Raw genomic sequence first — 18,366 nt, 5'->3', positions numbered from 1 at the left:
AACACAACACAACACAACACAGCACAGCACAGCACAGCACCATTCTGATCATCATCGCTCCACGCTATCGCTTTAGTCCCTCTGACCGGACGCTAAAGTCCTACGCGAATCTATCAAAACAAGAATACAGAGTGATCTCCCATATGTTTTTCGCGAGCAGTGTTCGCGAGACGAAAATGATTGCAGATTGGCCGACTTCGACAGTGATCTCCTTTCTGTTCTTCACATTTATGATAAAGACATCGTTCTAAGGTCAAAACAAGTCGAAATTTTGGGACTGCTGCCGAAAGGAGACAGTAATATATGGTTGCATCACTGTCAAAAAATCGTCTGCTCCAGCGAGCGCCGAAACCAAACGGTTGATTATCACGTGACACTTTTGCCATATTTAGAGTTGTTTGTACAGTAAATACAGCCGCAAAAAATAGCTCGCTTGAAACTGTCTTACATATCAATTCCTTTGTAATTTAAAAATTACACAACACCATGAAAAATCATAATCGACGATCGCGAATCTGCTTACATCCATAATACATTACGAAAAGATCTAAATATGTAAAAAATCGAACGAAAACCAAGGCATCCTGTCAGGGATAGAATGAGCCGAACTCCTTTTGATCTGAGTTGAGGATGAGCACAGCACAACACAACATATAGTTCACTCACAGACAGCAAAGTCAGCCTGGGGGTTACAGGTTCCGGTGGGCCGCAGCTCGTAGTACTTCTCACAGTAGCCTGACGTGGCCTGGTAGCAGCAGACGTCGTGTGGGTTTCTGTCTTGCTTTCTGTACTGTGGACGCAATTCCTTTATTGCTGGGTTGTACCTCAAGAACCCCCCAGCGTAGGGTAACTCTTCTACCAGTGTTTCTACATCGCTTCCACCTTCTTGTCGAAAGCAGCATTCCTTGAAATGGAAACATAAAATGTCATTTGATTGTTTGCTTATTTTTGAGGATGAAAGTCGTTTAAAGGCACAGTAAGCCTCCCGTAAACCATCACAAATACTGTCAGGCTTTTACACACAGTACAAACACCCTTCCATTTGAACGCTCACCAAACGGGAACATCCTAGGTGCCCTACGTAAGGAGCGAGCAATTTTCAAAGAATTAATTTTGCGGATTGTCTCAGTAGACAATCGAACCGTGGAGCGTTTTGGCGCTAGACCTAACTTTTAAAATCTAAATAATAAATTGACAGCTTGTTACACAAACATTCTTAAATCATAAAATAATTCTTTTTTCATCAAGACAAGATCAGTACAATTCGAAGTTTTGAAAGTTTGAAAAAAGAAAAGCCCGGAAGCAGGGTCACGCAAGGTCGTGGTTCTCGTAGCAGACGACGGTTTATGCCTATCGCCAGTTCCTCTGAACAGTCAAAAGCCATCGGTAGTTCTTGTGAACCACAGCCGTTTGTTTCGTGCATAGTCAGTGTCAAGAATCTGTAAATAGGTTACGGACTATATTGTCGCATGTCACGCGCGGATGGATAGTAGGCGAATCACGGCTTGGCGGGAAAAGTCATGTGAGGTGAGCGAGCCTAGCTGAGAGAGCATTCTTCGAGAAGCGGACGACAAGAGAGGTCGTGCCGCTAAAAGATAGCCAGACATGGCTATAGTGAAATAGCCGGTAGTAGTCGTAAGGAGAGGACTAGGCTTGCTCTGGATATAGACAAGCAATACACGAGGTAGAAAGATAGCCTGTGTATTTACCGTGCTGAAGAATCACCCATTTATCTGTGAAGCACAGAAAAGGTATGTAAACGTTGGTTGCATAAGGCCAAAAAAACCAAAATAGGTGTGGATACGGTAACATAGCCAAAAAAAATAGGGTACGGTAGGTAGGCAATCACTTCTTTTTTTTTTAACTTTTTTTTCTAATGTGTACAAATTAAACCTACTTGACAGGGAAATAAGTGTGCGACTCGGGCGCTTTCGCTTTCATTGCGTTTTTTGCACTCAGTTTTTTTGTTTTTTGTTTTTTTTGTTGACAAATGTAATAAAAAGTTATAGGATCGGCCCCTAAAAATAGGGTAGGTCGGGTTACCGTAACCACACCTATTTTTTTTAGGCCTAAATGATGTAAACTGAGTATTGAGCGGTGACAGGGCAGATATAAAAGACAATAACCACAAGTTAGGTGGTGTGTGAGTAATGTCGGGCAGAGCGGTGAGAGAGAGGGGATTTACGTGGCCAGAATTGTTTCCATAAGTTGTATCAAGTTCAGTCGAGTTATAGACGAAAATCTCGTGCGACTGAAGTTAGCGCGTGCAACCAATGAATACTGTGTGTGTGTAAGCAGTGAGTTGTAAACGTGTGAATGGAAATAGTTTCGTCAGAATGGTGAGAAGACTGTACAGAGATATTATTGATGACAGTTGCAAAGTGGAGATAGATTATATAAATGTGTTGTGTAATGTATGCTTTGCAATGTTGTTGTCATATGTCCGTGTCTCTGAGTGAATGAATTGGGAATAGACTTCTTTACTATGTTCATTCAAGTGTGACTTATGGATGGTATATTAATTATCAAGGTTCCCCGTGCCAGATCCCAGACACTGGTTGATGTGCACTGTGGCGAGATGGTACCGAGATACAGAGGAAACTAGATGGAGAACCCTCCAACCAGATGAACCCAGACCTCTACGAAACCGGTAACCTGTATCCCTGTACCCCATATTTCCCTTCCTTTCCATCACCACATACTTGACAAGAATCGCTGGCGAGCAAACTGGAATCAAGGCCGCAGCGCAAGGAAGAAACCCTGAGATAATATTCTTGCCCCTATGTATGAATGAGCATCAATGTGATGGATGACTGATTTAATGAGATATAAACAATGCAGAACTAGAAAATTGGTGTTAGTTGTTTTGTTCGTGTGAACGCCACCTTCTGGAGTCTTTTGTATTGCATACCCTTTTTCTAGTCCTGACAGTCAGAGGTACTTAATAACGTGCTATTGCAGATAAGCTCACAGCGAGTCGCATTCAAATTACTAACTGACGACTACATTGTGAAAAAAGGAAACTTGATCACACGGGTTCACGATGGCTCAGGGGTAAGATAAACCACGCAAAAATAAATTCTTTAAAAATTGCTCGCTCTTTACGGAGGGCACCTAGGATGTTCACAAGCGGTGAGTGTTTAAATGAAAGGGTGTTTGTACTGTGTGTAAAAGCCTAACAGTATCTGTGCATTTAATCATTCATAGCTGCCAACCCCTATTTTGGAACTGTCACACCATTTTAGAGTAGCAATTGGTAGCACTGGCATAATCTTGCATTTGAATCGCTCATCCGCATTTATGTCATCGAAAACTTTGATAAGAATAAACATGTTTAGTAACCTCATTTACACCAGGGAACTTCTTCGTTCATGGGATAAAAGCAACGTTAATAAAAGGCAGCAGTACAGTTCATTCCGTAACTTTAAACGGTATCTACAATGAGTTGTTATGCTTACAAGAGCAGGTTCTGCAAAATAAGAGGCTTAAATCGCAGTGGATTCCGACCCGTGGATTCTGAGAGCTCTACGAAGTTACAACACTAAACAGAGTTCAACATTACCCACACAAGTCCGTCGAATTCTTCGGCAAACATCTTTCAAAATGATTCGCCCGCATCGGCTTGGAATCTGGAATCTGCACAATTATCTTCACCACCCTTACGTTTCCTCCGTTTTATTCTGCCTCCCATTTCCACTTCAAACACTGTGCAAGCATCAATTTAAAATCTGCATACTAAGCTTATGACTTTACAAGTGCATTGCACATTCTAATCAAATTCTCGATTGGCCCTTTCAACGAAATTCACGATTCACGTGGACAACCTCGATCAGTCATAACGGAGTGGTTCCCAACCATCGGTACTCGGCTAGTTGCGCTATGTTCATTGTTGATTGTCGAGCGATAAGTGAACTATTTTGCATGCCTGTCATGTTTTGTTTGAGCGTAGCAGTTTTTGGTTTAGCAAAGCAGTGTAGCAGTTACTGCAAAATCGTAGCAGTTGGCAGCTCTGATAATTGCAATGCTTCTTATTCTCTCAGATGCCAGGAGATTGGTTCCACATAACTCTCATTTCCGTTGTTGTGTATTTACAGAGCGCTTATTTCCCTTTCTTTCTTGATTTATTTTAAGGCATAGCTTTGAGTAGTCCAGCGGCTCTTGACACATATACAGCATGACTGTTTGGTCCATGTGTTTGTAGTTGTTGTTACTGTTGCGTGCGTGTTTGTGTTTGTTTTTCTTTGCTTTATGTGTCAGTTTCTTTCTTGAGCGAAAATTCGATACCAGCAACCATGGCTTTCAGACCCATACAATGCACAAACACAAAATCAAAACCGTACCTTGTTGGAAGGCTTAAAAGCAGCGCTAGCAGAGTTCCTCAGACGATAGCAGGTGATGGTACCGCTTGCCGTAGTAATGCTTCGCTTGTTGACCCAAATGTTGCCACGTCCGACCGACGTACAGGGACAACGGGGAAGCCTCGCGGACGCCGCCAGTATGGTGTCTTTGTCCATTAGGTTCTGCTGGTACCAGGTCTCACACTCTTGATTGGCACTGTACGCCGTTCCCACCTCGTACACCCACATGCCGCGCCGCCCTGACACAAATTGTCAAACATTTTGATACGAGCATGCACTTTTTTCCCCGTCAAAAATGGTTTATTAAGGCAACTTTACATCTTGTCATGCAATGCACAGAAGTTACATAATGGCAAAATGGATATGACGGATAAAAACATATTCAATACAATGTACAAGCATTCATAATATCGATACTGTTCCACAAGGATGAAGTATGAAGCCCTATTCAGCATACATTATCCATCATTCATTTCTGTAAAGTGGATATGTTTATCAATCTTGTATGTGTAGGCCAGTTCCTTTAAAACAAATTAATCGTCACGCGCATAAGAAAAATATTTAACTCAGCGTTAGGCATTTCTGCAGTGAGACTACAGGGGAAGCTACTGGAAGGGTACCTGTCATGTGTAACAAAAAAGAGTACAAACTCTCAGACCATCAGAAAGCATTGTTACGGATGCGTAAGCAAAACTGTCGTTCTCGTTTCTGAGTTAGGCATTTTTCAGCAGAGGCTGCTGCTTTCATACAGGAAGACTTGTTTGGTGTGCAAAAGCTTATTTGGGTTGTTATGCAGTTGTGCTGATTGAAAACGTGTCTGCCAGCTCTTTAACTCTCGCTTATTCCGCTGTCAACCACTCAAGATAGGCAGTTTGTAACTTATTACTAAAATTACTAAAAATAAGATAGGCAGTTTGTAACTTATTACTACAATTACTGAAATAAGATAGGCAGATTGTTCAGAAACTGAAAACGGGTTTCTCGTTTTTCTAAAAAAAAAAAAAAAAAATGACATATAGGCAATTATCTTATGAGCTTGACGACGTTGTACCTTCGACCAGACCAAACTGAAATTGTGACACCTTTTGATACAAGTACGAAATGTGGTATCTCCTTTGACCTACCTGTGTTGCCCTGCACTCTGTCCAGCCCCGAGGACGCCTGCTCCGTGTTGGAGATTTGCTGCTCATCCACCTTGCTCGACGGGCCCCTGGAGATGCCGATGATGATCGGGGTGTTATCCTTGTACACCCAATTCATAGCCCCGGTCTTGTAGTACACCATGCCGTAAGACTTGCTTCCGTCGGACACAAGCATGGCTTGGAACGTCACCTTCTCGCTCTGTGACCGCGTGCAAAGGAGGACAAATAGAACGAGTTTATCAGCATTTCTGCTTGTTATCGTCCCAAATGGTGCTGATTTCGCGCAACGATCGTGTCCAAACGAGGTCAACAAACACACGTTTAAACCAAGGAAAAACAAGAATGGGTTAAAGATAGAACATAATTCAACCATGCAAGACATTCTGACTCTGAATCAAAGGGACGACAGCGCTCTAAGTGCATGCATCATGTGCAAAAAGCATTGAAATAAACAAGCGACTTTCATCCTCGATATTCCGAAATATCCTGTTGTCACGAACCTCTTCGAGGATGTTATTCTCTAAGGGGCCTGGAGATTGCTTAAAGGCACAGTGAGCCTCCCATAAACCATCACAGATGCTGTCAGGCTTTTACACACAATACAAACACCCTGCCATTTGAACGCTCACCAAACGGGAACATCCTGGATGCTTTCCGTCGAGAGTGAGACATTTTCAAAGAATTTATTTTCGTGGACTGTCTGTTCTACAATCAGGCGCCTCGTTTTGGCGCTAGAACTAACTTTTAAAATCTAAATAATAGATTGACAGCTTGTAACACAAACATTCTTAAATCATAAAAGATTTCATTTTTCATCAAGACAAGATCAGTACAATTCGAAGTTTTGAAAGTTTTAAAAAAGATAGCCCGGAAGCAGGGTCACGAAAGGTCGTGTCTCAAAGCAGACGATTTTTCTGCATAGCGCTCGCTTTCTTTGAAGCCAGCCGCCGCCGACAAGTTCGTGTGACTCGCAGCCGTTTGTTGCGTTTTAGAATCAGAGGTACATAATAACGTGCTATTGCAGATACAGCCAGTCGCATTAAAATCACAAAAAGGAAAGTGGATCACACGGGTTCACGATGGCTCAGGGGTTAGATAAACCACGAAATCTGGTGTGTGGTTTACGCGAGCTAAATAGCAATTCAAACGAACTGTTTCATTTAATGCTATTACATCCTATTGAAAGTGTGTTCCATAAGGTTAGAGACGGTTTTTTTCATTAGAAGATTTAAATCGTTTTGTAAACCATTTGAGACATACTGGGGCTTTAAGCATAACTTACACTTAATCTGGTTGCACATGTCGTAAGCATTTAGAGAGATAACGGCCCTCACTTTCTCAAATCATAAAAAAGTGCTCTGCCTCATTTACTATTGATAACGTTACAAAATTCAGAAACAAGAACAAGAAAGGTTTTTTGTTTGTTTCCTTGTCTGTATTCAAGCGTTATATAACCTTACCTGTCTTGTTGTTGTTGTTTTATTCGTAGAAAACATTGCTTCTCTAATTACTCAATGAAAAGAACAGTCAGGAAAGGTCACCTGTCTGTTCTGGCTGGAGTGGTGAGCGACTTGATCCCAGGTGACCACAAGGATGAGAGCGGCACTGTAGTCGTTGTTCTGCGCAAACTCTCTGATCTCTTTGTCAGCTTTGTTGAACACTGTGGAGTTTGATTTTCTGCTCTCGTACAAATGGTAGTATACCTCTGCCATGTTCACAGAAAAAAAAACCAGCTGTCAGAGTTTGCTCTAAAGATGATAGGACTGCACTGCCATAATGACACACACGCATGCACGCACACACGTACGACACATACACAAACACACACACACACACACACACACACACACACACACACACACACACACACACACGCACATATACTCACACGCGCGCGCGCACACATACACATAAGACATAAGATCATTTATTGTCCTAACAATTAAACAATGGATGGAAAAGTGTGGTTCATCTGCTCTTAATAACAACCAAACAACATATGACAACAACCTTAAAAAACTAAAACAAGTAGCGTGAAGCGATATAACAACATTTAGTCAGTCGTTATCAAACTATTAAGATCAATAACCAAACAAGTCGCGTAAGGCGAAAATACAACATTTAGTCAAGTAGCTGTCGAACTCACAGAATGAAACTGAACGCAATGCAACGCAGCAAGACCGAATACTCGTAGCATCGTCAGTCCACCGCGCACGGCAGAGGCAGTGAAATTGACAAGAAGAGCGGGGTAGTACTTGCGCTGAGAAGGATAGCACGCTTTTCTGTACGTCTCTTCGTTTTAACTTTCTGAGCGTGTTTTTAATCCAAACATATCATATCTATATGTTTTTTGAATCAGGAACCGACAAGGAATAAGATGAAAGTGTTTTTAAATTGATTTCGAAAATTTAATTTTGATCATAATTTTTATGTATTTAATTTTCAGAGCTTGTTTTTAATCTAAATATAACATATTTATATGTTTTTGGAATCAGCAAATGATGGAGAATAAGATGAACGTAAATTTGAATCGTTTTATAAATTTTTTTTTTTTTACAATTTTCAGATTTTTAATGACCAAAGTCATTAATTAATTTTTAAGTCACCAAGCTGAAATGCAATACCGAAGTCCGGGCTTCGTCAAAGATTACTTGACCAAAATTTCGACCAATTTGGTTGAAAAATGAGAGCGTGACAGTGCCGCCTCAACTTTCACGAAAAGCCGGATATGACGTCATCAAAGACATTTATAAAAAAAAAAAGAAAAAAACGTTCGGGGATATCAATCCCAGGAACTCTCATGTAAAATTTCATAAAGATCGGTCCAGTAGTTTGGTCTGAATCGCTCTACACACACGCACGCACACACACACACACACACACACATACACCACGACCCTCGTTTCGATTCCCCCTCTATGTTAAAACATTTAGTCAAAACAAAGTTCATCACCGAGACTACATCCAGATAGTCTCGGCTAACCCAAAGACTGAGGCGGGTCACGCTCGTCTCCGCGAAGCATGCGACCGTAGTACTTACTTAACCTTTTATCTTCCATTCTGAGCACATTTTTAGAGTAAACATAACATATCTATATATTTTTGAATTCAGGAGAAGGTGAAGAACACAAAGCGATCATTTTTTAATCTGTAATGAAAAGTTCGATTTTAATGCCAAATTTAATTAGCAAACTCATTAACTAATTTTTAAGCTTCCAAGCTGAAATGCAATCCCATAGTCCGAACTTTGTCGAAGATTGCTTTACCAAAATTTCAATAAATTTTGTTGAAAAATGAGGGCGTGACAGTGCGACCTCAACTTTCACTAAAAGCCGGATCTGACGTCATCAAAGATATTTATCGAAAAAATGATAATAACGTCTGAGGATATCATACCCAGGAACTATCATGTGAAGTTTCATGAAGATCGGTCTAGTAGTTTTCTCTGAATCGTTCTACACGCACACACACGCACACATACACCAGACCCTCATCTCGATTCCCAGTCAACGTTAAAACATTTAGTCAAAACTTGACTAAATGTAATAAGAACAATAAAACATACGAAGTAAGAACACCCAATGTACTCCAGACAGGCACGTCCGCCACATCCATACTACACACACACACACACACACACACACACACACACACACACACACACACACACACACACACACACACACACACACTCGCACGCACACTCGCGCACATGACACACACACACACACACACACACACTCGCACGCACACTCTCGCGCGCATGACACACACACACACATACACACACACACACACACACACTCGCACGCACACTCTCGCGCACATGACACACACACACAGACACACACACACACACTCGCACGCACACTCTCGCGCACATGACACACACACACACACACACACACACACACACACACACACACACACACACACACACACACTCGCACGCACACTCTCGCGCACATGACACACACACACACACACACTCGCACGCACACTCTCGCGCACATGACACACACACACGCACACACACACACACGCACACTCTCGCACACACACACACACGCACGCACACACACACACACACACACACACACACACACACACACACACACACACACACACACACACAGTTGTCATCAGAAAATAAAGATATATAATTCAGAATGAATACAGTAGGAATGAAATAAGGAGTACGAGTACCTCCTCCTCTTGGAGCAGCGAAAGTATCGATATCAGAGAGGTAGGGACAGAACATCGGCTTCTGTTTCCTCAGACGAAATGTCAGGCCTGTGTTGGACTGCTGGAACGATATCAGTCCGTTGATTCCAATCTGTTCACAGAAAAAAGCATCATTTGGTTTGAACAATTTCATTAAGGAATTACAAATAACAGCGCCGCATACAATTAATGGGATCAATGAAGCACAACAAATTAAGCTAAATTTATTAACGTAAATAGCATCATGTATCCCAATCTGTACACTTAAATAGAAAAAGCATTATTTATCCCAATATGTTCACAGCAATGGATTTCGTTTATCCCAATCTGCTCACAGAAAATAGCATCGTTTATCCCAATCTGCTCACAGAAATAGCATCGTTTATCCCTATCTGCTCACAGAAATAACATCGTTTATCCCAATCTGCTCACAGAAAAAAGCATCGTTTATACCAATTTGTTCACATAAATAGCATCGTTTATCCCTATCTGCTCACAGAAAAATAGCATCGTTTATACCAATTTGTTCACATAAATAGCATCGTTTATCCCAAACTGCTCACATAAGGAGCATCGTTTATCCCAATCCGTCCACAGAAATATCACAATTGATTCCAATATTTTCACAGAAATAGCATCGTGTATCCCAATCTGTTCACAGAAATATCATCTTTTATCCAAATTTGGCACAGAAATAGCATTGTTTATACACAATCATTTCACAAAATAACTTTTTTTTTATCACAATCTGTCCACAGAAATAGCATCGGTGACCCCAATCTGTTTACAAAAATAGCATCATCCTCAGAACAGAGATCAAAATAGTTAACTGTGTCAAATTCACTCTTAAATCAATGGGTAAACTTCATAATTTCATTTGTCGTCACATTGGAACTGAGTGGCCCAAAATTCGCCGGTTTATTGGTGGTTTCCAGTTAAAACGACAGATTATTTTAAAGGCACAGTAAGCCTCCCGTAAACCATCACAGAGCTCCCCGAGCGTCTAAATACAGTACAAGCATACTTCCATTTGAACGCTCACCGAACGGGAACATCCTGGCTGCTTTCTGTCGAGCGTGAGACATTTTCAAAGAATTTATTTTCGTAGACTTGTTCCGTTAACAACAACGGCGCCTCGTTTTTGCGCTAGACCTAACTTTTAAAATCTAAATAATAAATTGACAGCTTGTTACACAAACATTCTTTAATCATAACAGAATTCGTTTTTCATCAAGACAAGATCAGAACAATTCGAAGTTGTGAAAGTTTAAAAAAAGAAAAGCCCGGAAGCAGGGTCACGCAAGGGTCGTAGCAGACGACGGCCGGTTTATCAGTGCAAATCGCCGTTCCTCTCAACAGTCAAAAGCCATCGCTAGAGTTCTTGTGAACCACAGCCGTTGTTTCGTGCATAAAAAAAAACCGTGCTATTGTAGATAAGCTCACGTCGAGTCGCATTCAAATGACTAACTATGACGACTGCATTGTGAAAAGGGAAAACTGGATCACACGGGTTCACGATGGCTCAGGGGTAAGATAAACCACGCAAAAATAAATTCTTTGAAAATTGTTCGCTCTTTACGGAGGGCACCTAGGATGTTCTCAATTGGTGAGTGTTTAAATGAAATGGTGTTTGTACTGTGTGTAAAAGCCTGACCGTATCTGTGATGGTTTACGGGAGGCTTACTCTGCCTTTAAATGTCGTTAAGTTAATGATCTAATGGCAACATTGGGCTCAAAAACCACATTCGTTACTTTGAGCATGTCTGTCCCCCCTTATCCCAATCCCATCCCCACTCCCAATTCTCTCTCTCTCTCTCTGTCTCTCTCTCTCTCTCTTTCTCTCTCTGTCTCTCTCTCTCTCTCTTTCTCTCTCTCTCTTTAACACATTCCCTCTCTCTCTCTCCATCCACCCTCTCTCTCCTCCTCTCTCTCTCTTCTTCCCCCTCTCTTTCTTTTTTCCCCTCTTTCTCTCTCTTCCTCTCTATTTCTCCCCTCTCTCTCTTTCTCCCATCTCTCTCCGCGCCTCCCATCCCCCCTCTCTCCCCCTCTTTGTTACGTTTAGTCAAGTTTTGACTAAATGTTTTAACATAGAGGGGAATCGAGACGAGGGTCGTGGTGTATGTGTGTGTGTCTTTCTGTCTGTGTGTAGAGCGATTCAGAGAAAACTACTGGACCGATCTTCATGAAACTTTACATGAGAGTTTCTGAGTATGATATCCCCAGACATGTTTTTTTTTTTAATAAACATCTTTGATGACGTCATATCCGGCTTTTTGTGCAAGTTGAGGCGGCACTGTCAAGCTCTCATTTTCAACGAAATTGATTGACATTTTGGTCAAGTAATGTTCGACAAAGCCCGAACTTTGGTATTGCATTTCAGCTTGGGACCTTAAAAACTAATTAATGAGTTTGCTCATTAAAGTTGTCTGAAAAGAAAAATCGATTTTTCGCAAACAAATTTAAAATTGATTGCATCGTATTCTTCATCGAATTCTGAATATAAACATATATATTACATATGTCATGTTTACTCTTAAAATGTGATCACAATTAACGAAAATAGGTTAATTAGAACTGCTATTAAAATGTAAGAATTTGATCCGAAAATGATTTCATCTTAATCTTTATCATTTCCTGATTCAAAAAACATAAATATAATTAATATGTTTGTATTAAAAACAAGCTCAGAAAGTTAAAATGAATACAGAAAAGCGCGCTTTCCTGCTTAGCGCAATACCCTACTGTGTTATACTGGCTCGTCAATTTCACTTCGATTTGCACGTGAAAAGTGAGCGATTTTCTTGCCACGGGGGTTGACGAAGCTGTATTGACTAAATGTTGTAATTTTGCCTTAAGCGACTTGTTTTTTTTATTTTTTATTTTTATTTTTTGGAGATCAGAAAATTTTCATTCACACCCTGCCGAGTCTGGAACCAGGGTAAGAAGATTTGTCCAGCCAACTTGACCCTGTGTAGAACAGGAGCGCGAAGGGATCTTTCGTTGTTTGGCCATTCTGTCTGCTGAACACCTTTAGTTGCATCCAGTTGGAAAGAATGAAATGCCAGCCACGGATCTCTTCACGCTCTTGCTCCACAGGCGAGTAAAGTTGGCTGGACAAACCTTCTTACCTTGGTTCTCTTTTATGGAACGCCAAAACTGACTTTTTACTTGGTAAAATCTTCTTTACTTGCTAATCTACCGGGTATCTCTGAACTTGATTGGTTCTCTAAACAATACCGGTAGAATTTGGTCCAATGAGAGCCTGAGATACCCAATACATTTTACCGAGCAGAAGGCTCTGTCATTGGCTAATCAAACTACAGGGTAGAAAATGCCCCTATGTGCGCCGAAACTGACTTTTTCCTCTGTAGAATCTACCGGTAGACTTTGCGAGATAGTCTACTTGCCAAAAAGAGTACCTGGAAATGTCTGTTCCTGTAAACTTTTATGACGGAAATGTAATCTATAGGGTATGTAGAGTCAAATTAGCTTGGTTGCCTAAAGTTGCACTTTGGGAAATTCTCAGAATCCAAGATGGCCGCCCAACGGTCATCTTGAAGATGGTCAATATATAACTTTTGATCCAGATGGGCTAAAGAGTCGTGTAATACCTCAATATAGGGTTTTATGATGTCAGCGAGTTCATTTCTAAGGTTGGTTTGTCAATCCTGTCAACAGAATCCAAGATGGTCGCCAAGATGGCCGTCAAAATATCTAAAAACACATTTCTCGCCATATCTGGGTTTCTAAAGCAGCTAGATTCATGATCTTAGTGCTGACCATGTTTCCAAAGGCTGGGAAGCCGTTCTGATATCACCCAGATGCAAGATGGCTGCCAAGATGGCAGGTAAACGTCATTCACGCTCAAATCAATGTCACACAAAAATAAGGAAAACGCCATATTGTTTGTCTTTTGTCTGAAAGAACATGTTAGCATCCAGTTAAAGAGGCAACTTTCAGGACCTCAATCAAGCTGCAGGTGGGAAAGTCCATGTCCAAAAGCAGCTTAGCTGGCACGCCACGACCGAAATAGAACTCTACTGCTCTTGCGTTACAGCAAACAAACGATTCAAACTTTGAAACCATATCTCCTTCTTCAATGTCAGCTTCTTTCTCGTCTTACTGGTCGTCTTCAACAAACTCCTCCTCTTCCTCCTCCTCCTCCTCTTCCCCCTCTTCTTCCTCCTCCTCGTCCTCCTCCTCCACCACAGGCCCATGCTTCGTGTAAGGACTGCAGCAGGCATCTCCTCCCTCGCAATAACAGTATTCAGTGCACGTAAGTCTCCCACTGTGGCAACTGCACTTCTTCTCGCTGCACGCTTTTCCCTCGGCGCTGCAACTACAGCTCACGACATCTAAGAGCTGCTGCGGTGCTATCGGCGCATTAGACAGCGATGGTGTTACAGCACCAGATTCATCGACATCCCATCCAAAGCAGCGGATATCATGAGCCTCGGCTGGTGGATCTTTCTGGTCTGCTGCCTTCCACAACATCATCTGCAGATGTGCTCGGAGAGCATGCAGCCTCAGGTTGCAATCTGTTGGTGGTAGCCTCTTCAGAGGTGGTGGTTTCTTCCTGCCCAGATACAGTTTGGATCTTGCACCATTGAGTCCCGCAGTGGGGCACTGCGGTTATGAAATTAAAGGCCCCTCCTGTTTTTGGAACCGCAGGAGCTTTCTAGTTTGCTGTTAGGTAGATTTTTGGTTCCTCTTTTCTGTCATGCTCTCTTTTTCTTCATGAATTCTTTTCTTTTTTCTGCCTTCTTGCTCATTCACCTGTATTTTTTCCAAAAATCTCTTCTCTTGCCGCTTGTCTCGCGATTCATGTATAGTTTAATCTGTTAGTGTTCTGATGTAAGTCCAGCAGTAGATAGGTTAAGCCTATTTTAACATACTGGAAACTGGTAATCTTCCAGTAGGTATTAATTTAGTTTTACTAAAGCCTGCTGGGACACAAATAATGGGTTAGTGCATTTGTAAACAGGAATCGCTTGACAAGTGGCCCCCTTCATCCCCCCCTTCCTCGTCCTGATATGGCTCTGCGTAGTCGGCTGGACGTTAAGCAACAAATAAACAAACAAACAAACAAACTTGCACCATTGAGGGACTTGGCCTTCTTCTGACTGTACAGCGCGAGGAAGAATGAGTCGGCAGTGGCCTTAAGTTGGTCATGACTGACGTCTTGCAGGCCCTGGATGTCGCTGTTTCCAAGCACCTTGAGCGCCGACTTCTTGCCCTTGTAACAGGGGTACGACACGGTGTCGCAGCCCGATAAGGCGTGCATGCCGAGTAGCTGACCCCACTTGTCATCCAATTTGTCCAATATTGCGCGAATGTCAAGCACCGTGCCGTCCCACTTCTCCATCTGGATGCTCTTCTGTATCCTCTTCCTCCATGCCCAGTACACGAGAAGGACGAACACATCAGTGTCGTCACACTGCACCCTGATCGTCTCCGCCCCGCCTGCTGCAGCCTTCAGCATGTAGCTGCACAGCGTGATATCCGCCTCCTCATGGGTGACAAGACAATCGAAACTGCTGACAAGCTCCACGTTGTTCTGCAGAGGATATCCACAGAGGATGTTGCTGAGCAGGCGTTTGTTGTTGGCGTTCTTCATGATAGCTTCTCTGTGTGGGAGGGGGGTTGTGGGTGTCAGACGGAAGTCCTTTGATCCTTCCCCTGCCCCCCTCATCCTCTCGTGGTCCTTCGCAGTTGGCTGATTCTCATGGTACCTGTCAAACAACACCAGTTTCTGTGCTGCTGGAGGATAGCGGCTCAGTCGAGCGCCGAAACTCGCGACAAGATCTCCTGCTGTCCCCGCAACAGGCCACACAACATGGTACAGGAGCTGGCTGGCGTCGACCAGCACCACGTCTGGTGCAGGTGCGTTGTTGACCGGCACACCAAGACACTTGACGAGCACAGCCTTGTCTCCTTTCCTCAAACACCCGAACTCGTCGATGAGAGATGGAGGTACGGGACTGAGTTCGTACTTGAAGATGTCTGTCGCCTTCATACCACGTTGTTGCCCAATGATCTGAAGCCGTACGAATAATGTTTCAATGTCAAAGATGGCCTTGTCTTTCACAACCACTACCTTTTTCATCTCCTGCATGGTCTTCACTTTCCTCTCGATCGGGCCATGGAATGTGCCGTGAAGCGAAGCGGCGAACTGCTCACTTTGAGTGCTGCCGATCTTGAGTGCATCTTGGACATTTACTTTTGCTGGCGCGATCTGCCCGTTGACGATGTTGTACAGGTCAGTGGACTCAACAATGAGAGGGTGCGAGTGCTTCTGCAGTTCCTCTGCAATCTTCGTCCGGTCTGCTGCGTCCATCGCTCGCCTTCTTTCACCTTCCTCTTTGTGCTTGCTCTCCTTCTGTCCATCCCCACCATCGAGACCCATCGGCTTTTCTGAAAGTTGCCTCTTTAACTGGATGCTAACATGTTCTTTCAGACAAAAGACAAACAATATGGCGTTTTCCTTATTTTTGTGTGACATTGATTTGAGCGTGAATGACGTTTACCTGCCATCTTGGCAGCCATCTTGCATCTGGGTGATATCAGAACGGCTTACCAGCCTTTGGAAACATGGTCAGCACTAAGATCATGAATCTAGCTGCTTTAGAAACCCAGATATGGCGAGAAATGTGTTTTTAGATATTTTGACGGCCATCTTGGCGGCCATCTTGGATTCTGTTGACAGGATTGACAAACCAACCTCAGAAATGAACTTGCTGACATCAAAAAGCCCTATATTGAGGTTTTACACGACTCTTTAGCCCATCTGGATAAAAGGTTATATATTGACCATCTTCAAGATGACCGTTGGGCGGCCATCTTGGATTCTGAGAATTTCCCAAAGTGCAACTTTAGGCAACCAAGCTAATTTGACTCTCCGTACCCTATAGATTACATTTCCGTCATAAAAGTTTACAGGAACAGACATTTCCAGGTTTCATACATGACATATAGAAGGCTGGCTGGTAGACTAAGAGGGGCTCTTTCACACACTGCATCAAGTGTGAACAGAAAAAAAAGGCCAACGTACAAAGGCGTAATACTGCAGCTGGTCGCCAACAGGAAAGCCTGTGGGTATGTAAACCTCTTGCGTGTCGTCATCAGAGTACGCCATTTTGTTGTCCGATGCGCTGTCACCGTAAGGGTACATATCTGTAACCAGTCAAGCGAAACATCTAAAACTGGTAGACCGTATAATGTTTCCACATTTCTAGAATCCACAATTTTATTTTTTTTAAACACGAAAAGAGTTACATTATTGGAATATTTAATTCAGAACAAAGAAACATGTTAGCAGTCAAGAATCCAAACAGAAAAGGTTCCTGCATTTGGTTTAGTTACTGACTTATTCAAGTTATTGGTTGCTTACTCAATTATCTAATTTCTTAATTGATTGAATTAACGTATTTCTTTTATCAAATGTAATTGGATCAATATTTTTTTTTTCTTCAACATTTTTTATTCAGGCATGCATGAATTAATTGTCAAACAATTCAAGGTACATAAATATTTGACAAAACAACATGATACATAATTTATATGGCAGCTAATAATGCATTATATGGAGCCCATTTAAGGGTAAACTGATATTGTTTCATATGAATACTGTAAACATATTGGTCAATTTTATGTAGATAAGATAATTCTTTCAAAAATACACGTAAACATGGTCTGATGTTATTGATTCTACATTTATAAACAAAAAATTTAGCGTTCAAGAGTATGAAATCAAAGCCTTGATCTGTCTTTATGTTACTGTCAAAACCAAAAAGTATCAAGTTATCAGTAAGGTTTAGTCTAATACAGTTGTCACATTTCCTTTTTAGAAATTGTTCAAACTCAGCCCAAAAGGTTCTGACATGTTGGCACTTGCATAAGTAATGGTAAATCGAATCTTTTTCAACTTTGCAAAAATTACATAAATTACTATTAACAACTTTCATTTCCTTAAGGACTGAGTTTGTTACAAGTATTCGGTTATTTATTTTTATCTGAAACCACTTCAATTTTGTTTCTTGAATTTTCCTAGTAACGTTAAATATTTTTGGCCATTCAACTGGTGTTTGTGTTAGTATTTTTTCCCAGTTTGGAATACAAGCTTTACCTATCAACACGTCATAGAACACCTTAGATCCTTTTGAATCCTTTGTAATACAGTTAATAGCCTTTATGCAGGGCATACATTGGTTATCTTCCACAACAGTGTTATGTTTGAGCAAGTATGATTTTATACTATTAATACATCCATAGTATTCCAAAAAATTGACAGAAAGTGAATACTTTGTGTTAAAGCTTTCCCACATCCAAAAACACTCCATTTTCTTGTAACAAATCTTTCACATAAATTTGATAAAAAACACCTTTGTCTGACCAATTTTTTTTTTTTTCTTTTTTTTTCTCTTCCCTTACACCTGTTCCTTGTCCCGGTGTGCTCTCACGCCGCCCCGTCCCTGTACTCACTGCTCCATCCACATCTGAATTTCGTTCCGCTGCCAGACTTGTCGATTTTACAGACGCTCCAGGGAGGGATGTCGGGTCGCTGCGGTAGGCTACCCTCGGAAGATGACACTGCACTTCTGCTGAGTCACTTCGACGGTGTTCAGTAGTGGGTCTGTCCCGAG

At 41.9% G+C, this 18,366-nt stretch overlaps 1 protein-coding gene across 1 annotated transcript in view; it reads right to left on the bottom strand.

Annotated features, from left to right (window-relative positions):
- The window catches only part of LOC138947724 (uncharacterized), a 100,950-nt gene that overhangs the window by 42,870 nt on the left and 39,714 nt on the right, over positions 1-18,366 (bottom strand). The window contains exons 21-26 of the mRNA XM_070319263.1: positions 16,776-16,897; positions 9,707-9,836; positions 7,042-7,205; positions 5,483-5,699; positions 4,341-4,597; positions 667-904 (exon numbers count right to left, since the gene is read on the bottom strand). Of these exons, the coding sequence (XP_070175364.1) occupies positions 667-904; positions 4,341-4,597; positions 5,483-5,699; positions 7,042-7,205; positions 9,707-9,836; positions 16,776-16,897 (1,128 nt within the window). The remainder of the gene's footprint in view (positions 1-666; positions 905-4,340; positions 4,598-5,482; positions 5,700-7,041; positions 7,206-9,706; positions 9,837-16,775; positions 16,898-18,366) is intronic.

Source organism: Littorina saxatilis, linkage group LG14 (assembly GCF_037325665.1).
Source record: "Littorina saxatilis isolate snail1 linkage group LG14, US_GU_Lsax_2.0, whole genome shotgun sequence".
NCBI classification, from domain to species: Eukaryota; Metazoa; Mollusca; class Gastropoda; order Littorinimorpha; family Littorinidae; genus Littorina; species Littorina saxatilis.
This window is presented reverse-complemented; position numbering and strand designations above follow the sequence as displayed.